A 22,530-nucleotide genomic window follows, 5' to 3' on the forward strand; every position below is an offset into this window, starting at 1 on the left:
TATCTCTATCTCTATCTCTATCTCTATCTCTATCTCTATCTCTATCTCTATCTCTATCTCTATCTCTATCTCTATCTCTATCTCTATCTCTATCTCTATCTGTTTTTTACTATATAATAAAATTATAAGGCTGTCATATGAACAGCAGCATGATGACAGAACAGGAGGCAGGTGGACTGAGCAAGGAGGCAGATGGGTATACCAGGCAGGCAAAGTGAGAAAGGCAGGGTAGACCAGTCCCTAACAGCTACCCTGTTTGCAGACCTATTAATAGGAGGTTGATACCAGGGCTGGTTCAAGACACTTTGTTGCCTGAGCTGACGGACAAAATGGTCTCCTCCTCTCATTCCATATACAGAACCTGACCGGATTGGCAGTTAACTCATATTTTAGCACCAGTGATTAGACATTTTCCACCCAAGGGCTAACTCAAGTGTAGAGAAGGCTAGTTTAGGGGAATCAAGAAGGATTGTGGTGGTGGGGAGGTGGCTGCTGATGATAGGGCTGACAGGCTAATGATAGGGCTGGCTCCAGAATGTAGCTTTTGTAACCCACCTCTCAAAGGAAGAGAACATTCATTGAGAAAGTACCCGAATGTGTTTACTCAGAAGTGAGTTCCTTTAAGTTTAGTGAAACTTTCCAGTAATGTTAAGATTGATATATAGATGGTTTGTAAAAGAAGAGGGAAATGTATAAACAAATGCTATGAAACAAATTGGAGCAAAACTCCTTTAAACAATGGCAGAAAGAATTCTCTCCCATCCCCCAGAAAGAAGATAATCATTTCATTAGCATGGCAAATGGATACCAAATGAAAAAAGCTGGTATGTAATGGCTCATGGGAGGGGTAAATCCAGGTAGTGAAGCACATTTCTCAAGATTATGTTGCAATTTGCTTCATTTATTGTCAAAATATATTTTGAGTTCCATTGTTTTTTCCAAGGTTTTGTCAGAACTGAACTTTTTCCTTTTACAATAGTTGCCTCACAATGCAGAAGGAAGTTATTGCTTCTCACATTTAATTGCCATGGTAACCAGTTTATGACTACAAACCTTCACAAAGAGAGACCATGAGATGCAAACACAATTCTTTTCCCCACAACAAGGACAATTCTTAGCCTTAGGGAGACAACATGAAAGCAATATATATAGGGATTAGGGAACAAATTTTGCTTGAGTAAACTCTTCACTATAAGAAGATACATATCCAAACAGAAATGACCTCATTTTCAATCCGATACCACAGTCTACCTTGAACTATGGCTGCAATAATACATGATACATCACAAGGAAAAACAAAATATATCAGTTGAGAGTGCACCTTCCCATGGCAGGCAATCAAACGATGACAATTATTGACTCATCATCATTCACACTGAAATGCAACTTAAAGCTGGTAAAACTCCAAGTGCTCCTGAAGATTATGATATTGGAGTATATTGGGTCTTGTTAAAAAATAACAGCAACCAAATCACAATAAATCTTGATTGCTCTGTGCAGCACTTATTCTCATAGCATTGTTGTGAACTGAATAAAGAAAGTCCTCCTTTATGCAGAATTGACTTATCTGTGTTTATAAAGATTATGCCAGAACACACCACCATTTTATTTATATTGAACTCGCCAAGCACCTATCAGTTTGATGGGCTGCAGGCGGGCAGGGTGCAAAAGGGAGGCGCACCCCCCCCCCATGCTGGAATTATTTCATTGCAGTGCAGCACTGCTGACAAAGATTTCGGAGAAGGATGGACAATGTGTCCACTGCCCTTGGGTTGTGCTGGGATTTCTGCAGTATGCCATCCCTCATCCCCACATTAAGAGGAAACAATGAAACTGAAACTGAAACTGAAAGGACTGGGTTTTCTGAATATGTGCATAGGAATGGATGCAGTATGTTCAGGGCCCCACTTAGCAGAATGAGCTGGACCACCACTAAATGCAGCAGGGATGGATTGCCAAATTTTGAAGTAAGTGAAACAGTATGTGTACCCATCCAAAGAGCTGCTGGTCTGTGCCAGGTACTACCATTAAATTTAGAGTCTAAAGTTACCTAGTTACACCACTGAAGGAATGGCAGATTCTGAGTTCTGAATAGATTTAAATATTAAAAATAAAATTTGTATGATCTGGTAGTTAGCTGCCCTGGACACAGAATTGACATGTGCCTCCTGTGGTGTTCATATGGAGCCCTTGATCGTTTCACGGACTATTGACCCGTACACCCCTAATCCGCTGCCACCAACCAGGTCCTCCCCGGTGAATCACTTAGTCTCAGTCAGGTTCTTAAGTTAACAATGGAGATTGTAGTTTATTGCAAACACAAATAAACATTAAATGCATTCGAAATGCTGTTACCCTTTACCCTCTTAGTCTTATTTTATTCTGTCTCTAACTCTTCTACCCCCCCCCCTCACATAAGAACCAACTGCACTGTCTCTCTATTTGCATCTGTCTGCCAACTGCTTTCCCAATGGCTTTTCCCAACTGCTTCTTCCCAACCAACCAAACAACTAACTAAACCTTGGGCTAAGCCCTTTTATAAACAGGTAGGCTCTGCCTCTGGCTTTTCTTTTGGTTTCCTATTAACTCTTTCTCTCCCCCTGTACAGACATTTTCAAAAGAAAAGGCAAACACCACACTTCCATTGACAGCTGTGAGTCCAAAATGACTCCCAGGCTGCACACCTGGTCCTTCAGGGGCACAGTTACCCCATTCAGGACCAGGGAGTCCCCCACACCTGCCCGCCCCGTCCCCCCAAAGGAGTAATTCTGTCTTGACAGGATTCAACCTCAATCTGTTAGCCGCCATCCATCCTCCAACCACCTCCAGACACTCACACAGGACCTTCACCACCTTCACTTGTTCCAATCTGAAGGAGAGATAGAGCTGGGTATCATCTTCATACTGATGGACAGTATGTTTTTTTGGAAACCATTACAGAAGGGCAAACTACGTGACAAATCTCACATCTAGATCGGACCTTAGAAAAGCATTAAATAGAATTGTACTTTGGGTTAAAATAGGTCATGGAGAATCAGAAACTAAAATAGAACTGATGGGAAGGAACTGATTATTCTCTCCCTCTCTCTCCTTTAATTGCTACAATGTTTGTTGCTTCCAACTGGAAGAAAAAGGAATCTCCTAAAAAGGAATGATGGTGCAGTAGGATCTGGGCAGGGTTGTGTGTTAAGAGTCAGTAATGTTGGGCACCTCCCGAGTCCAACATCTCCATTGCAGGGCATGTTGCCAATTCCTGGAAGCTTCTGCCCTTGATGCTTGTCTTCCTTGTTGTTGTGGCTGCTGTACACTCACCTGTCCTTGTCAACTAACCAAGCAGAAAGAGGAGCAGTGACCTCCTCACCCCTTGTCCTCTTCCTCTGGGAGGTGATGTGAACTTGACCCACAGAGAGGCAGCAGCAACAGTGATGAGGATGAGGCAATGGGGTCAACTGAGAGCACCTTGCTCAAGGGCATCCCTACAAAAAAGCAGGAACTGGAACTGAATCTGAGACAGAACATATGTGTATTAGAAACCCTTTCTTGCATATGTACCAAAAGGGCATCAGATGGTCAGCAACGTGGGACAAGTGGGTCTGTCTGTCAATTTTTGGAATTATAACTGTTGGGTAAAAGCAGATCCATTTATTCTGCTTTCTGTGTCATGAGTCTATGTTATAAAATCATTTCTTTTTCTTTGAAGGGTTAGTGAGGCTACAGAGTGGTCTTTGCCAACCTGGTACCATCCGGATGCCTTGGGTCACTTCTGGATGACCATTCATCCTGATTCGTTTACATGACATTTTCAGGTAGATTGTACAACCTCAGCTGTTTGTCAAACATTCATTGTACTTTGTTTGCAGGGATGTTATACAATACCAAATGGAGCAATTGGGATTCCACATTTCCCAGTGTGCTCTCTTGCTACTCTTCATTTCACAGAAAGTATGATTTTGGTGGCGGTGACGGGGAAGCTAGTTGAGCAAGGGTTCCCAATTCCAATCCACTTGAATTTACTGGTGTGTTACTGAATCCCACCTATAAAATAGTGACAGCCTGGAAGCAGCCTTGGACTACAACTCCCATCAGCACGAGCCAGCATAGTTGCAGTTCAATGCATCTGGAAAGCACCAGGCTGATGAAGAGTGCTATAGAAGAAACAAATTATTGGCTCCAAACTGAAAGTTGCCCCCCCCCCACTCAACAGTACACACTATACATTTAAAGCACATTCAAAGCTCATTCTTTCCCTCATAAAATCTGGGGTGCTGTAGTTAACGCCTCACAGATTACAATTCCCACCCAGCACTTCTTAACGAACCACAGTGCCCAGAATTCTTTGAGGGGTGTAATGTGCTCTGAATGTGTTTTAAAGGTAGATCGTGTATGAGAAGCTAGTTTCTCACCATTTCTCTGCATCCCTTTTCTGTCTTTGTTCATAACCCTCCACTTTCCGAGATCCTTCTTCTGTATGTATACACAGAGAAGAAATGGAGCAGGCTGCCAAAGGGCTCAGCTGCACAAATGGCATTATAAAGCCACCACTTGCTGATTCAACAAACATCTTCCGTGTTTTCTTTTCATATCTGGCAATGGGCACAAGACCAGTAAACACAGAACAAATGAAAAATCTCTTGAATGCAAAAAGCACCTGCAAGTTTAGAAACCTCAAGCTCCGGCTTAAAATAGGCGAGGAAGTATTACTCAGAACGTCCACAAAGCCTTTTTGATGTGATCTGTAAACAAGGGAAATAGCCATAGCAGCAGTCAGCTGAACAGTATACCTAACAAGACCACCTCCAACTCTATCCCTTGCTGCGCAATTTCAGTGCAAGTAACATGGGTGCAGTACATTGGGCAGGGACAGTATGTGAAGCCAACTGTTTCCCCTGGGAAACAGATAGCATATAGAGCACTGTCAGGTGCTGATTCAGTGAACCCCTTGCAGATCACATTATGTTCTTTCCATCAGCCAGAAGGGTGAGATGGAGCCTTGTCTTGCCAGTATGGAACTCCTGTCCTGCCCACCAGCCAGGATGCTGAGTAAACTAGTGTTCTCTGTAGCAGGCAATGTTTGTGAGTCCACACACCTTTCATGGATGACACTTGGGAGCAGCTAGTCATTCTGAAGTTTAACCTTCATTTGCTGGAGTTCCTAGACATTTGGCATGGGGTGAGCTGCATACTGCCAAGTCTAGGGCAAGCATTGCTGCTCCTGCCCACACAATGCCCCCCCCCACTGCTCCCATTGCCTCCTGCCTGAATATTGGCTTCCTCTATATTATATTATTTACTATTGTATTTAACAGGATTTGTTTGCAGGGTTCATCAAAGCCTCTAATAAGTTTACCTACAATATGAAATATACATTAAAATACTGATAAAATCAGGTGTTGAAGTATATTATAGTTTCTGTGCCCGTCAATCCCTATGTTCTCTCACTCCTCTCCCCCGACCCCAAAAAATATCTAGCACATTTTGCGTGTTGAAATTCTCCTATGCCAAACCAAAAGGCTGCCTGCTACCACCTAGTTTTTCTCTCTCCTAATCTGCACCCCACTTCAGTGAGGGCACATATTGAAACCCAAAGCACTGCTGTATCTGTAGATAGGGGCTCCTATGCATCTGCCTGCTAAATCTCTGCCTGTTCCCCCCCACAAATTGTACCAATATCTGGTCTGCTGCTAATATTTCTGTGCTCACCTTGCTTATCTCTGCCTTTTTTGGCATCAGGCCACCCTCGGGCACTCATATGTAGGAACCCAACAAAAGTTGGAATGTCTGCCTGCCAACCCTTCCCTCCTCGCTTGCTGTTTCTCTGCCCCCAAACATCGCCCATTTCAATGAGAGAGCCTGGTGGCCACTGTGACTATGTGCTCCTGTGCATGGCCACTGAATCTGTACCCAATTACCAGGGTTCTTCTTGGCTCCATGAGGGAGAGATGCTGCCCATACTCTGTAGATGCCTGCTTCAGAAAGGTCCCTGCTGCTCACTGCCTGATGGAGAGAGAGAGACTGTCCATTGTGACTTCACACTGATGCTGCTTGCCTGCAGGAGAGAGACCAGCCATTGTGCCCTCATGATGATGCCTGATGGAGAGAAAGTTGTTATTGTGACCTCATGCTGATGTTGCTAGCCTGAAGGAGAGAGACGCCCATTGTGACCTCACACTGAAGCTGCTTGCCCGAAGGAAAGAGACCAGTCATTGTGCCCTTATACTGATACTGCTTGGCTTAAGCTGGGGTGTCCAAACTTTTTTCGAAGAGGGCCAGATTTGATGAAGTGAACATGCGTGAGGGCTGGCCAAAGTTGTTGTAAGATTTTCCCCCAAATTTGTTGACCCTTTTAAAGGATTGAAGTGGTTGAGCTTTTTTTAGGATTCTACCACAAAGTTGTTGACACATGCACGAACCGGCAAATGACCGGGGTAAAGAACAAGGCACGTGCGCGAGCCAATGAGTGGGCGGCTCCAGGAGCCACATGGTGAGTGGCTGTGAGAGCTGACCGGCAGGTGGGTTAGCAAGCCACAGTGAATAACCACCCAGTGGAACCACCACCCATGCCCACACCCTGGGAAGAAACTGCCTGTGGGGCTGGATTAAATCGACCAGTGGGCCAGATTTGGCCGTGGGCTGGACTTACCTGGCTCAAGGAGAGAGACTAGTCCTTTAAGGACAAGAGAGTTCCCTGTGGGAGATAGGTTTTGCATCCAAAAGCATCTTTCCCAGGGCAACCTTAAACAAAACAGCTCCCCAGGCAATCAGCAGGTAAGGGTCTTTGCTGCTTTGAGGGAGTGTCCCCATGAAAAATCCACAAACTCAGATTGGTTGAAAAATGAACCAAACTCCTTTTCACTTTGGGGGGGGGGAGAGGTCATCTTATTTCTGAGCAAGTTCAGTGTGGTCCATGGGCACATGATCATATTTAATAATGGAGTTCTTTCTCAGCCCAACCACTTTCTCTGACTGCAGGTGAAAACTCACACAATGGAATGTTCCACCATACAAAATATTCCCTGCACATAGAAGGGAAGACCATTTTCCTTGGTTTTCTGTCTTCAAAACACCGGCAAAGTTTTTATCAAACAAAATTGGATTCTAACCTTTGACAGGAAAGCTGAGGTTTGTGTTTATCATTTTAAAAAGCCCCAAATATGTGTGCTTGATATTTTACTCTTTGTGGCATTTGTTGCCTCATGATCTGTCAGTTTGTCTAATGCTTCCAAGCAAAGATTTGTGAGACAATTAAATAGAATTAACTATGCAGCAATATTATACTATCAAATATCACAAGGGTGTTGAGTTTAGTATTCTTCAACATGTCAACAGGCAGGTTAAAGCAACATGAGCTGTATTTGTAGGATGTATGAATATCACAGGTGTGGGTGTGGGTGTGGGTGTGGGTGTGTGTAAAGAGAGCTATTGTAAGACAGATCTCTCATAAAAAGGTAGAACTTTTAAGGCCCAGAAACGGAAGACACTGAAGCACACAAACCCCTCATTGTGGTACAAGACTATGTGGACTTCGGCTATTGCAGAGAAATAACTCACAAATCACACATTTCTAAGGATAAAGAAGATGCAGAACATTTTAATGCCTTGGGTGGGTGGGTGGGTGGGTGATGTCAATTATTATGTGTCAAATTAAGATATACAAAACTAGCACTGTGAAATTTGGCTTTCATGATGTATTTTGCTGCTTTTATTTTTCTACATTATCTGCTCTCTGTTTATTTGGAACATGCAACCTCTGTACTGCTCCTATGTTTTGTAACTTTGATTGTGTTTTATTTTCTTTTTATCTTCGATCTTACATTGATAAAAAAAGCTTTATTAAAGAAAGGTAAACATCAGGGTCTTCATAGATTGTTGTCCAAGGCAGAACACAGCTCTCTGCTCCACCAAGCAGAATCGAAATCAAAACCTTCTCTTAATAAGTACAGAAATAGGGTTGCCACCTGTTTTGCGTCTCTGTGATGCACTTTGGGCAACACCCTGAGACCTCCATGGAGGGCAATTTAAAAATAAATAATAAATGAGGGTGATTTAAGCAAAAAACAATGTAAAAATAAATACAACCCAGGTGGTCAAGAAAGTCCAACAGAGACTCCATCTCCTCAGAGTATTGCGAAAGAATGATGTCAATCACCATTTGATGATCTCCTTCTACCGGTCAACAATAGAAAGTGTCATTTCATGCTGCATCACAGTGTGGTACGCTGGTTTGACATCAACTGATAGAAAGTGCCTACAGAGGGTGGTGAATACAGCACAAGATATTATGGGCTGTCCCATGAATCCGCTAGATGAATTAGCGGAAGAACGTTGCCTCAGGAGAGTGAGGAAAATTCTTAGGGATGATTCACACCCTGGCCAGCACTTTCCTGATCTCTTGCCCTCAGGCAGAAGGTATAGAAGCATGATTAGTCGCACCAACAGGGTAAAGAACAGCTTCTATCCGTGGGCTGTTAGGCTGCTGAATGAAAAGATAACAACAGGGCAACTGACTTTCGGGTTTGGTGGGTGTGCATCAGTAAACGAGGGGAATTAAGAGTAAGAGAGTTGAGTGGGGGGGGTGCTCATGTAATCTTACTGTATACAAGTTGTACAAGTGACAATAAAATATTTCAATTTCAATTTCAAACTCAAAACTCAAAGTAGACAAGGTGTGCTAGCTCTGAATTGGGAACCTTTGCTATTTTGTTTTTTCTCTCCAAAAGAACTGACAAAGAAGTGGGGAATGATTTGGATTAGGGCACTGCAGGGAAGAGGGGATCTAACTCTTTGCCCTCCATGTCATAGCCCCGGTCCAAATCACTACACAAAAGTACAGAGCTACTGGTCCTAGAGAGGAAAATGTACATGCTTAAGAGAAAGGAAAAATGGTGTCAGTCCAAAAGTGGACTTCCAGCATCATGTCTAGTTTGAGTGTTAGGAGAGATGACTTTTGTATTTGTGATCATTTGAGTTAACATATTTTCTGCAAATGTATATAACTGAAAAATGTGAAGATGATGATGATGATGATGATGATTGCTGAAAGTGTTCCTCACACTCCTAAATTAGTATTCGTCCTGATTTGTTTTCAGAGAGATTAGACCTTTTTCACTCTTAAATAAGCAGTCACTCCGATTTGTTTGTAGGGAGGCTAGATGATTGTGCATCAAAGCAGGGGTTGTTGTCCCACAGCTTCCAGGGCATTTTCCTGTCACTTTTCACATCATGAAACATCCAATACTTTCAGGAGCCAGGTTTGTTATGTGAAACCTTCCAATCAACTGTGATTAAGCCACTCGAATCTGCTGGCAATTCCCATTGAAAATAACAGCAATCTGAAGCACCCAAAATCTTTCCCACTATGGCAAGTACAACTATTTGAACGACAGTAACTATTTCTACAAGTGAACCAAAATAAGCATAGGCAAATTTTATGCAAATCATGTTCATTTTTGGTGATGTGCAACTAGTTCCCCTACATTAAGATATCCATTGCCTTCAAAAATCGATGCTGAACTAGAATTTGAGGTTATTCAAGACCTGTGTCCATTTTACATGTCCCTTCACTGCAAGAGCAGAGCTGTATCAGAGGGCAGCAGTGAAGTAGTTAAGAAATGTCCCCTAGTAGTTAACTTTCTCTGGCTTCTCCAGTTTCTCTCTCCTGCTCTTATATAACAGTTTGCTCAACAGCATCAATGCACAGCTGCTTTTGTCACACCTTGATATGTTTTGCTCTTGTTTCTCAGGGTTTAATTAGTATAATTTCCACTTTTCCTACACCTTTTCTCCCTCCTCTTCCCTGCCACTGTCAGATGTGCAGATGGCACATGGCCAACTTAATTCTATCCGTTTCTCCAGTAGGAAAATGAGCAAAGTTACTCTGCGGAATAAATGAAAGAGAGGAAATGGCTCTTAACAATGCATCCTCTGGCACGATGCTACTATTTTAAAGAGATAAGTCTTTTTTTCTGTCAGTTTCCACAGATAATCAAATAATGTGTCTGCTGCATAATAGACATTAACATACTTAAAAATAATAATTTTAAGTATGTGCAGCTGCTGCGTCTCTTACCTGTTTTAGAGTTATAAAAGTAAAAAACAAAGAAACCCCAAACAGTAGTTTAAAGCAAAAAATATTTACTTCCCATGTTTAAAAGGAAGAGAAAGAGTTGGCATTGAAAGAGGTGGAAGCTGCCATGAGTAGAGCTATGGAGCTGAACTACTTTAAGCTGAAATGACTTTTTTAAAAAAAAAGAAGAAGTCATAATTGGTTAGAGAATCAGCTTCAGATCCCTTGACGGCTGCAATATATTCCAAAACCCAAGCATCTCAGAATGGCTTATTCCTTGCTTCAGAAATGCCAAAGGGTCTCCTTCCATCATTTTCTGTAGATTGATGACATCATGGTGCCAGCTTGCACGGCAGCATCGTTAACCCATGCAGAACACCTCTGTGAAAGGCCATATATCAGGCTTACTAATTACATTGGATAGAAATAAAATTATAGAGAGTTGTTAATGGAAAGCAATTTATAAAATATTGGTAACACTATTAGTTCAATATGACCTAGCATACTTCTGTGAACATGGTGGTTCACAGGATCATGGCTATTGACACATGTTGCAGTTATGGAGTACTCCTGTTCACAAGTTCCAGTCCGGCATGCTCTCGTCCAGGACACTCCCATTCCATTTCATCCCTCCTGCTCCTGTCTTTCTGTTCCCCTTCCTCCAGCAGCCAGTGATCATTATGTGGCCACAGAGCATGTTCCACCTTCACTGGGCTACTTTGGGGTCCCACCATGCTCCTTCAAGCTGGGTGATACCTCCCTGTGGCATGTGGATGGTGCTGTTTTGGCTATGTAAGAACTGGCACTTGGCCAATTGAGTTGACTACTAGTATAACAAGTTGGGGATCACACTAAAATAGCACAGTGTATTCCTGGGTGTGTGTGTTTGTGTTGGTCATTCTTGTTGCCCTTTTCTGTACCTTCTCCCATTTCACAATGCCTATCAGAAACTCAGGTAACAGGAACCACATACAATAATTCTATGTGTTGGAAATGGAACACCACAGATATGTACAATTATTGTGTTTTCATTCCTCTCTCTAATAAGCATTGACAGTGAATTTGCCTTTTTCGCTGTTATGGCAAGCTGAGATCACATTTTCCATAAGCTTCCTACTGTGTTCTAAAAGATTTCTTTCTTGGGAGCTTGCAGCCAGTTTAGACTTCATTAGCATATATGTAAATCTGCTAGGGTTTTGTTGTTTTTTTAAAAAAAAAACTGCAAACATTTGGCTTCCTCACTTGAACATCCCCATGCAAATAGCCTGCCTACTCAGTCCTCAGACTTCCCCTAATGAGCAGGGAATTTCTGCAGAGACCTTGCATGATTGGGGAACCAGCTTTATCAAGGTTCCCGGTTGTGCAGAGGATTCTACTCATGTTGCCTTGATTCCAGATTATTTATGAATCATCTAACTATCCCTGGACCAATTACTGGACAAACCCACTAGACGATAAATATGGTAAATGATAAAAGGGCTTGTTAGTCTGCCCTTTTAGAGGGCAGTGGTACTTTCTACTGCTGCTGCTCCTGTATCTCTTCCAGCAGCCTGATATATAAGTTTATTAGATGAAAGTTTTCCTGACATGGAAAAAAGCAAGTTGATGGTGAAAGCACCAGCACTTCTATGTTTGGGACTACTGCAAAAGGCACAGCCCGGTAAAAGAAAAGAAAAAAAGGTTGCAATATTGTCTGCCATGCAAAAGGAGAAGTGATATGGTTGTTGCCTACATTCCTGAGAGATACAGAGGATTTAACAGGGACATGACAAAGATGTATTCAGCAGGTACTGCTTTTCTTGTGATGGGAAAATGTGAAGGAGAAAGCGACACCTCTTTTCATTTCTCACTATCATGCAGCTAACAAAGGCATAGCAGCCTTTGTTAGGATGAAGGTGTCACCACAGCATTGATTAAAGAAACGTCATCAGCATCATTGTCTACAGCCTGCACTTAATGCTGCTGGCACAGGAGTTTCATCCCCTGGATTGGCCAAGAACTGTTGTGAATGTAGCACGTTCTACCTCCAAGGATCTGAAGGAAGCCTTTATGGGGTGGGTGGGTGGGTGGGTGGGTGGGGTGGGTGTGAAATATTCCTTAAAACAGGTAATCTGAGATATAGTAAGTGGCCCAAGTCACCCAGTGAGTTTCAGGGACGAACAATAATTTATTTATTTTACTTATTCACTACATTTATATCCAGTCTTTTCTTGCATACATCATTCTTTCCCACTCAATTTTATCATCACAGCAAATCTGTGGAGCAGGTATGGATGGGTGGATTTGTCAATTTTGGCTAGTTCCTCATTTTTCCAATCTTATGTTTGGTTCTCCACATTTCCACATCAGCCTGCCTTTGTGAAAATCCGTCAGTGTTTTCTCTACTACACACGTGTTCAAATGCAATTTTTGCCCAATAGACACATTTTTGCAAAACATTTTCCCCTTTATGTATTGCCTTTTTTGTATTCTTTGTTCACTAACGTATGCATTTTTATGCGCACTTTAGCCTACAATCTACAATTTTGTACACATTCCTTGACTGGAGAATTGCACTGCAAAATTCAATGAAGTGCAAATTTCAAAGGATGGCTGCATTTGGGTTTGCATATTGTTTTGCAAAATTGCAAATTTGCTTAAGTTTGCCTTTAAGTAAGAATTGAGTGAAGTTTCTTTCCCATCCTTAGAAGTAAGTTAGGCTAAGAGGTGGTGACTAGCCCAAGGTCATCCTTCATGTCCAAGTGTGGATTTGAACACAGGTCCCCCCAGACTTAGTCCAGTTCTCTAATCCCTACTCCACACTGGCTCTCTGAAGCTGGATCTCCCAGATAAAAGCACAACATCCACTACATCATTAACTCTCCCAGCTTGTCTTTTTTATCCTTCCATTTCCCACTTCTTCTTTTTAGATGATCCCATTAGCTGCAAATAGGAAGATTAATTGGAGTAACTAGCCTAGGATGGAGCTCAGCAAGCCAAGCTCTGCAGCTGGGTATTGCTACTGCCCCATCTATTCTTGTCATTCACTATATCTCTCCAGTTACTGGTTGCTGTAGAGATTAAAGCTTTATTGCCTTTTTCCCAAGCATAAGATAAAAGCATCAAAGAACCCACAAAACCAACAATTTTGAGTTCTACCAGTTAGTGAAAGTGGACAATATAGATCAGAATGACAGTTGCATATTTCTTCTATTTGTCTTGATGAAACCAGTTTCTGTGTGCTGCTCTAATGTTCTACTCCATTAGCAGAACAATTACTGTACGAATCTGCTTTATACTTATTCAGGTCCAAAGGCAAGAGATCAGCACTATAATGTACAGCACAGCATAAGACCTTGATGGGCACACACACATTTATTCAGCTCGGGTCACCTCATATAGATATCTTGAGCTCAAGAGAGTTCTTCGGTGCACCAAGTTGTTGCTGGATCATCTCTACAGGGCAGGTGCAAAACATTTTGCTGCACAAAGCAGACAAGATGGTGTCCATTTCCCATTCAAGGCACAGAAGCTGATTGGATTGACAGATAAATCTTACTTCAGCACTGATGCTAGGATAGCCTCTTCCACCATATCTGAGGCAACGGGCTAGTTATACTGTGGGGAAGGGGCTTGGAGGGAGAGGATCTGTAGCATACACAGCTCTGTTCTCCAATAGGAATGGCTGTGAGGCTTAGGAAGAACAGTTGGAGGACTGATCCTGCTTCCCCCCTCATCGTTTGCCACTTGAGACAGTTGCCTCCCTTTGCCTATTATCCCTGCATCTGCATTACTAGAAGCATGGTGTAAATAATTTTGCTTCAGGTTCCTATGTTTGGTAAAGTTTGCGGCTTATACATTTTTTGCTATTTCCTCCTTGGTGGAATAGGCTGTCTATATTAGTAATTGTTACCGGATGAGTGGGGCACGTGGAACCAGTTTAAATCCAAGAATTGTTCAATCAAATTTGTACTGATTTAAATGGTTGTCCTATGCAAATAAGGACACACTCCCACATCTTCCTCCTCTGAGAGAAGTGGCAACTGGATGCCTCAAATCCAAAACAATAAACTCACGTAAAACTTGGATTATTTCAGAGGAAGAGAAATGAAATGATGTGATGTAGCTGGAGATTCAATGTGACCACTTCCCCCACTGTGCTGAATATATCAGTGAAATTTCATAACATCAACTAATTATGTTTTTGCTGTTTTCATAACACAGGGGTGGTGAAATTGTGGTCCCCCAGATGTTGCTCAAGTACAGCTTCCATCATGCCTGACCTTTGGCCCTCCAGGCTGGCCTAATGAAAGCTGAGATCTGCCAACAATGGGAGGGCCACAGGTTCCCCAACTCTGCCATAATGCTTTTAGAACTAGAACAAGAGTTGAGGGAAGGAATGGGAAGAGCTGTTATTTTTTTATTTTATCTCTCATTTTCCCAGTCTTAAATTCAGTTCTCACATCTCCAAATCAATTTGCGATTAAAGAAAAAAAAATCCTCATGAAAATTCATTAGCACTTTACTACGAATTACTCCTGATATAATGCATTTTTTTTTTACATTATGTTCACTACTACTCTATGTGCATTTTAATGCACACTTTACCATAGTCGGTGCATTTTCACATGCACCACTTTGCAATGGTCAGAGAGGCATGGATTTTGATTGATGGCTGTGTTCTGGTTTGTGTATTGTTTCAGAAAGTGAGGATCAGGTAGGTTTGCCTTTAAGTGAAAACAGAATCAAATTTCTCCTTCATCCCTAGTTGGGATGTGTGTGCGTGTGTGCGTGCGTGCGTGCGCACAAAAAATGGACATCTGGGAAAAAACCAATTTCCTATGCAAGCTGGGAAACTGGTAAAAAGAATGAAAAAGCTAGAAGCTAGTGTGGTGACTGATAGCAAACACATTTCTTTGTGCAGTTCATACATGAATCACAGCATTTTTCTTTCCTTTTGAGAAGATTAAATATATTAATAAAAGAGCCCCACTTGGGCAGCCTTGTTTGCAAGTGCTGTCAGCTTAACAAGGCTGTTTAACCAAAGCCACATAAAGTAATTTTACATGCTCCCATCAAGACTGTTTAAACTCCAATCATTCATGTTTGCGCATCTAGCCATGAAAGGATGAAGCTGGGGTGCTTTATGGCAGACAAATGCTTAAGTAAGATCAAGGGCTACGTCAATTTCCAGGGTGAGTGGAGAATGGAGAGACTTGGGACTTCAGAGGAAAATATTGAGAGAGAGAGAGAGAGAGAGAGAGAGAGAGAGAGAGAGAGAGAGCGCAAAGCATCTGGGGAACTTAGATACTTTCTGTTTTGGAAAATGAAGCTTAAGCATTTGCTCCTTTGTCAATTTTTTTCCAAAACCTAGCAGCATCTTCAAAGCTTTTCAGATGCAAAAACCAAAGTCATCTGTAGGAGTCAGTATGATGGTAAACAAATGCTGCATTAATCTATGTCCAGGCACATGCAACCACCAAGACTGTTGGGGTGCTTTTTATCCTGTCTGAAAATCAGGAGAGCCACTGCCAGCAAGTGTTGCAGCGCTGAGCCAAATAGACAGATGGTTTGACTTGGTATAAGGAAACCTCCTATGTCATATGTTTGGGTCTGTGGCTTGAGCCCAAAACTTTACAAAGTTTTGCACCATGCATCTTTCTTTTTGTGGCTTTGTAGAAAAAAACAAAACAAAACTGTTCTGTGTGTCATGGGAAGTGTGGGTTTCTAGTCATGTTGCTTCTAACTTTTTTGCATCTGACAACATTGTTTCTGGCCAGGAAATCAAAAGATGAGTTTTGGCTTTGGGGCTGCCTTGGGTCCATCCAATGTTTTTCCCTGGTGTGAGACTCAATCCTACCAGTGCTTTTCAATCCTGCTGAGCTAGCAGGTAGCTCCTGATCCTGGTCCCCATGAGCTACCACTTCTAGTTCCTTTTCTTCCTTGTGCATGAGACTCTCTCCTTGGCTACACTGCATGGATCATTTGAATGGATACTCATGGGTCTTGAATCCTTTCCCTGAGTCACTCATGAGTTCTCCATGCATGCTTCTTCCCAAGGGACCTATGTGGTTGGCGAAGCATGATCTGAAGGCCCAACTCTGTCTTTTGCTGTGTTATTTCCATGTGTAAGCTTGGCATGGTTATCTGAGTTGTCTGGATATGTCTGTGCTACAAAGAAGTCCAAGATCTTTCTGCAGAGAACCCTGGAGTCCAGGGCTATTGGCAGCAGCTGTTGGACAACTGATGCTGGAGAGCATCATAACCACACATGTAACTTCCATGCCATGGGTTTTTGTTGGTGGTCTTTGCATGCTGAGCAGCTGTTTTGATGCCACCTCCATTAATGTTCCTGATGAAGGGATGCAGCTCTAAAATAGGTGCGGCTACATTAGGCACCCCAAGGACTAGGGAATGGCTGGGATAGATACAACAGCATCTTGGCCTTTGGCAACAAGTGTTGCCGTGTGTAGAGAATTATTGGTAACCCACATCAATAATCTCTAAATAGGGATGGTAAAACTTCTGGGTCATCATACAGGCAGATTGTTAGAGGCCAGAAAGTGTTGAGCTGATACATTCTGTAAGGGTTTTTATTAGGATTGTATACTTGATTTGGCCAAGGCCAGAGCCCAATCAGGCGTATTTGGAGGAGATGGGGCATCAGAGGAAATAGGTACAGCCAGCCACAGATCACTACTGGTTGCAGGGTTACCTCCCTGCATAATTTGCAGGAACCCATGCACCCCTGAAGTTCCCACTTACCTTGTGGGGGAAAACAAGTTACTGATATAGTAGTGGCAGCTTCTAAAAATGAAGTTGACATGGAGGAAATGGCACGGGGTGAAAGGGTTAGCCTGTCTCTCCAGCACCATAGTCCCAATTAAGATCTCCCTGCGCCTGCTTTTATGTATTTATTTAAGCAGGAGATCCTGTTGACTGGTCTTCTGTGTCTTGCCTAGTTTGGTTCTGTTTAGGGCAGTTTTTAATGTTTGATGCTTTATCGTGTTTTTAATATTCTGTTGGGAGCTGCCCAGAGTGGCTGGGGAAAGCCAGCCAGATGGGCGGGGTATAAATAAATAATAATAAGTAGTAGTAGATAATGGTTAAATGCCAGTGTGGCCAATGAAAATGTTTGCATACGCAGCAAATGCACAAGTAGCTTGCAAGGCATGAAAGGAAGCTACAGTGGAGAGGCTCCACTGGAGAAATATGCATAGATAAACAGAGAGACTGTAGTGAAGCTGGCCTGGTTTATATCCAGTGAGGCTCTAGGCCAGCTGATTGTACACAAAGAGGGCATGTAAAGAACCTCTAAGCATTAAATCAAATTTGGTTTTTTTATACTACACATGGTGTACCTAAGAAAACAGAAATGGAGGAACCAGCATACTGACATAGTCTCTTCTGGACCAGCAAAGTAAGAAGAAAATGACAGATATTGGACACCATCACACAATGGATTCAGTTTTTATTATTATTTTGGAGCAGCCAGTGACCCTTTGCTCTGTGAGGTTTTGCACCATCTTCCCCCATTGTAAGGAAGGTGAGGAAACCAGAACTCATCCTTATCCAATAAATAAATAAATAGACACCACAACTGTAGAGTAGCACACATGGAAGCCCAGTGTGTCTTAATTTCACAGGCAACATGCCCTGCAGAGCCCCAAATCCCTTCTCCTCCCCCCCCCGCACATGATATTTAGGAATCCAATGGGTTCAAAGCGGTCCAATGAATAAGAGGCTCATGCTTGTACAAAGTCCATGAGAGCAAACGGCAGTACAATCACTTGTCATGCACAATGGCAAGAACACCAGCTTCTCTGCTGATGGATAGCTTCATTCCCCCTTGCAGTTGATAGCATGGGTTTCTCTTTCTCTTTTGCTGCAGACAGTTGAAGGTCTTTTGATCCTTAGCAATATTGCACACTGCGTCAAAGGGACAGGACACTACACACACAGAAGCCTCAATAATTCATGGTTTGGCTCCAGGCATCTTTTAAATCTTACGGGACAAAGCCCTTAACATAATCATCAAAATGAAGAACCTTTCCTTCTGCATTTTTAAGCTGACTGTTGCCTTCCAGGCTGAAACAGATTACATTTGAAAGCTGCTTTTTTTTTTTACACCTCAGAGTTGTTAATGTAATATACAGGGAATTGAGTTTTGTTATAAAACCACAACTTGAAAGATTCTCTCCTTTTCTGAAACCACCCTTGGACATCCAACTTCGACTCCAGACTCCTCACATAAGCTTCTCTGGCAGTGGTCTGTCTCTCCCAAGAATTCAACAAGGCTTCTTTCCCCTTCCTACAAAGCCTTGGAAGTGTCTCCTGGCAAAAGGGGTTAAACATCATCAGCACTTGGAGTGAGCTGAGTAGTCAAGGCCAGACATCTCAAGATTCCCAAAGAAGAACGCAGGCATCCTATGATACCAGGAGGTTGATGCAGAAAGCTTAGCTTCAAGAACAGTATATGAGGGGTGTTTGGTTGCTTACAAGTTTTAAAAAAAATAAAAAATTTGAGAGAAGCTGCCTTTCAATCTTGGTCTCTTGGGGTCTCTTGAAATTGCACAGAAGTCAATATTACGGAGAAATGCCTCTGAATAAGGGCCTTGGTAAACGTTGAGTCAATTTTTTTGAAATCCTACCACGAGGTGATTATTCACTTCTGTCTTTGTGGAACCACTTGGCTATGGGGACAAGTGTTGGCTTGGGGAAAGGTTGGCGAAATACTTCCAGGAGCAGAAACCAGCTTTGAATGTGCACTGCAAACCAATTTGGTTTTACAAGAATGCTCCTCAGTGTATTACTTCCCAAATTCTTTTCACGTTTGGGCTGCATAATGATCCCCTCCCAATCCTAGCAATCTGCTGGCTTCACCAGGAAGCCAGATATTTGATGTCCCTTCCACAAGTAGACTAACAACAAGATGGGAAAATGTCTTCCCAAAGCTTTTCAGCTCCTTGAGGATATTTCCAGCGGAGACAGTGTGGGTGAGTTAATAAAATCATTAACTCTTCCCCTACTTCTGGAAACTCATGTTCTTCAGCTCTAGGAAAGCCTTTCATTTTTGCACTGCGAAGGCTCCACCAATCCTATCTCAAACTGATTTGGCTTCTCACAGCTGAATCCCCGAAATGGTTCATTCACTGCAGTTTTCTTCACAGCCTGGAAACTTGGTTTGCTAGCTGACCTTCCTTTCATCCCTGTGCAAAGGAATGCGAAGTTCCTCTGTGCCAACAAAAGTAAAGCAGAGCTTAGACTTGTCTCTTCATGAGCTTCTGAGAGTTGCAAATGGTTAGGAGGGCAAAAGCTTAACCCGCTCAACTTTCAACCATTCCAGGGCACCCAGGGATCTCTGCAGAGGAAAGAGAAACACAATCTGGTCAGCTTGGAGTATGGAAGCACCCAAAGGGTGATGTGTCGCAGTTAACATTTGTGCTTCTGCCCCCGTTCACGACACTGATTTTGGTGGCATCACATCACAACTTCTAATGTTTCTTTCAAACCCCAAAGTGGGTCTGTAATGAGAAACCAACATTCAACAAAATAAGAATCCAAATTCAACAAAAGCAAGACCTCACATACAGGGATTGTTTGGTCTGCCATATCTAATGCATTGCCTCAACTCAGCATTTCCCAGCTTGGTCCTCTCTGGATGCTTTGAACCGCAACTGTCATCAGCCCTAGCTGCGTTATGGGGCTGCTCCTGCACAAAAAGACACTGACTAAGATTATGAAGGAACTTTCTGAGAGAGGAAAAACAACTGGGTTGAACTGGGTTGGATAATCAATGGTAGGAGAATGATATAGCACAGGAGTATTGATAGCAGGTTAAATTTAAAAATTGTGAACAGACCTAATGGCTTACCTAATGGCAATCAATGTCTTGGGATTCAAAGCACTTCTATATCATCAATGAATGCTCTGTGCAAGAGGGAATGGGATATTTTGCACCATATACTGTAGGTTTGCTGTTCCTGCTTTAGCTATGATGTTTGGTAAAATTGTATTGAATAGCAGGACAACAAAACCTCCAAGTGTCCCTATTTTCCAGGGACAGCCTCAGATTTACAGAAGCCATCCCATTTTTTGATTGATTTGATCCCAGAATGTCTTCCTTTTCCTTAGGGTGTCCCTATTTTCATTGGAGAAATGTTAGACTATTTGCCCCCCAAACTGGCTGATATTATGCAGACAGGAGCTCAAAGGTATAGGAGTTCCAAGGCCATGACCTCTCTGCTGCAGCTGGGTTCCATAGGTCACCCAGAAGAGAAGCACCACTGTGATGTTAAGGTTGCTACAATATTGATGCAAATTAGGATATACGCTTGTCAAGTTTACGGAGATAATTAAGACAACCTTTTTGTATTCCCCTGCAGCACTACATTGACATCCTGCTTGTATCTTTTTGTGCATTTTAATTAAACATGTTTCTGCTTTAATACGTTCAAGCAATAGCATGCCGGAATCTTGAGTCACGTAATGCAACGGCTATCTGTAATTTCTCAGTATATTACTTTCTCTTTTTATCTCTTTCTCTCTCTTTTTTGCTTCTCATATTCAGTTCTAATAAATTCTTGTCTCAATACTCTGCCTTCCTTTATTAATCTTTCTAAGGATTGATTTTCAGTTATTACAATTGTAACAGTGGTCCACATCTGTGAAAGCATTTCATACTTATGGAAGAGAGGGGTGGAAACGAGTTAATCATTGTTTTCTTCTAATTTCCATATACGTTAGACCAGAGTTGGGGAATCTATGGCCCTCTAGATGTTGCCAGACTACAGCTTCCATCTTCCCTGACCATTGATCATGCTGGCTGGGGCTGATGGGAGTTGGAGTCCAACAATTTCTGGAGGGCTGCAGGTTTCCCAGCGTTGCCTAAGCATGTCTTAGACCAATACAACCTTTCTTCCAAAGGTCTCAAAGAGAGTCTCTCATTGAGGTTTTCTTCTCTCAGTGTAGGAATATCCCATGTACATTCACACCCTGCAAAGCATCTTGAGCATGTGGTTTGCTCACTTATTTTCTGGCTGGTGTGTCCATGGCAAAGAATGCCTCACCATGAGATGATGACGCCAAATTATTTAGGCTGGTAAAAAGCATAAAAGCAAAGAGCTCCAGAAGAAGCTCTCCAAACTGGGTGATAATTGGAACAATTAAATGGCAAAAGTACATAAGCTGAAACCAATGTGCATTGGGCCCAAACATACTAACTTGACATATACACTGATGGGGGCGGGGAGAGTGGAGGCCATTTGCAGCATGTAAACATATGGGTAGGAATGGTGCGGGTTTTGTTTAGCGAATCACCCTACAGGCTGCCATTGAAAGTAAGTCAGTGAGACCTACTCCCAGGTAAGCATGCCTAGAATGGCAGCCTTTGATTCATAAAAAATATATATTGTACTGAGGAACGCAATGACAAACAACATGCATTGTGGTGCTCTTGCCTTGGTACCCAACTTGTGGAATTCTCACCTTAGAGAAGCTCACCTGACGGATATCTTAATCTTTTTTAAGTACTATGTTTTCCCCTTTTCTCATACTTTAAACCTCTGGTGTTTCACTTCTGCTGCAACTGTTTTTAGCTCTTTTACTTCCCCTTACCACGTTATTGATTATTGCTCTTTTATTGTGTTGTGTGAACTATGGTAAACCACCCTGGATTTATTTATTTTTAAATGAAAGGGAAATTCAGAAACGTTTTAAAACAAATACACATTCAGTTATTTTAATCTACTTAATGGTAACAATTGCAACCTCCACTGCAGACTAAGATAGTAGGAAGATAGCGTCCAGGTGTTATTTTGGAACAGCAACACTGATCTTACAACCATGCTGGGGCATCACCCCAATGATAGGTAATAGATTTGAGATAGGTCCTTTGTAAACTTGGAATAAAATGGATGCTAATGCACTCAAATAGCATGAAAGGTTGGGATAAGGTAACAGCTGGAGCTGCCAAAAATTGAATGCTTGCTGTGTGAACTTAGCAAAGCAAGTTCCCCTTAAGATCTAGGTTTAAGCCTTTGTACTCCTTAGTTTTACATTACATGTTTTCAACCTGTGGGGTCCTAAGATAAGTTTCTCTAGCCCCCGTGGAAATGAAGTCATATATATACACAGTCCTTTATATAGCTGACATCAAATTCAGGAAATATACATAAATTTAATGTTCACAAAATATACATCAGATCCAGGAAATATAATACAATTCCCAAACTATGCATCAAATTCAGGAAATACACATATTTCTGATGGTGAATCCTGAGGTCCACTCAAAAATAATTGGGGAGGCCTTCATAATCATTCATGTGTCTAGAAATGTTCTCATCAATGCCCTCTATTGGGCCTGACTTATGCTTTAACCAAGGCACAGCATGCTGGCATAAACAGCTAGCTGCATCAACCTATGTTGGTACAATAGATCTGTTCTTAACAAAGGAAGAGGAAGATCAATTGACTACCCCATCCTCCAG

General features: G+C 42.2%; 2 protein-coding genes across 4 annotated transcripts in view; both read right to left on the reverse strand.

Annotated features, from left to right (window-relative positions):
• Window positions 1-3,074: 3,074 nt before the first annotated feature.
• On the reverse strand, window positions 3,075-6,258 carry LOC310700369 (uncharacterized protein). 3 transcript variants are annotated; one of them, XR_014522585.1, is made up of 3 exons: window positions 5,902-6,258; window positions 4,649-4,733; window positions 3,075-3,476 (listed from the first exon to the last, which is right to left on the reverse strand). XR_014522585.1 is itself a non-coding variant. In XM_083489710.1 (3 exons), exons 1-3 carry the CDS (start codon window positions 5,928-5,930, stop codon window positions 3,446-3,448), a joined length of 390 nt encoding a protein of 129 aa, XP_083345836.1. In that variant the 5' UTR covers window positions 5,931-6,258; the 3' UTR covers window positions 3,075-3,445. The 3 variants fall into 3 exon arrangements, 1 of the variants encoding a protein (XP_083345836.1); XM_083489710.1 differs by having other exon boundaries at window positions 4,404-4,733; XR_014522584.1 differs by having other exon boundaries at window positions 3,075-4,733; window positions 5,910-6,258.
• An 11,238-nt stretch (window positions 6,259-17,496) lies between these two features.
• The window catches only part of ADRB2 (adrenoceptor beta 2), a 63,290-nt gene continuing 58,256 nt past the window's right edge, over window positions 17,497-22,530 (reverse strand). The window contains exon 2 of the mRNA XM_083483801.1: window positions 17,497-19,403. Within this exon, the coding sequence (XP_083339927.1) occupies window positions 19,369-19,403 (35 nt within the window). The 3' untranslated portion in view covers window positions 17,497-19,368. The remainder of the gene's footprint in view (window positions 19,404-22,530) is intronic.

The sequence above is a fragment of the Podarcis liolepis genome (genome assembly GCF_965112155.1).
Source record: "Podarcis liolepis genome assembly, chromosome: 2".
NCBI classification, from domain to species: Eukaryota; Metazoa; Chordata; class Lepidosauria; order Squamata; family Lacertidae; genus Podarcis; species Podarcis liolepis.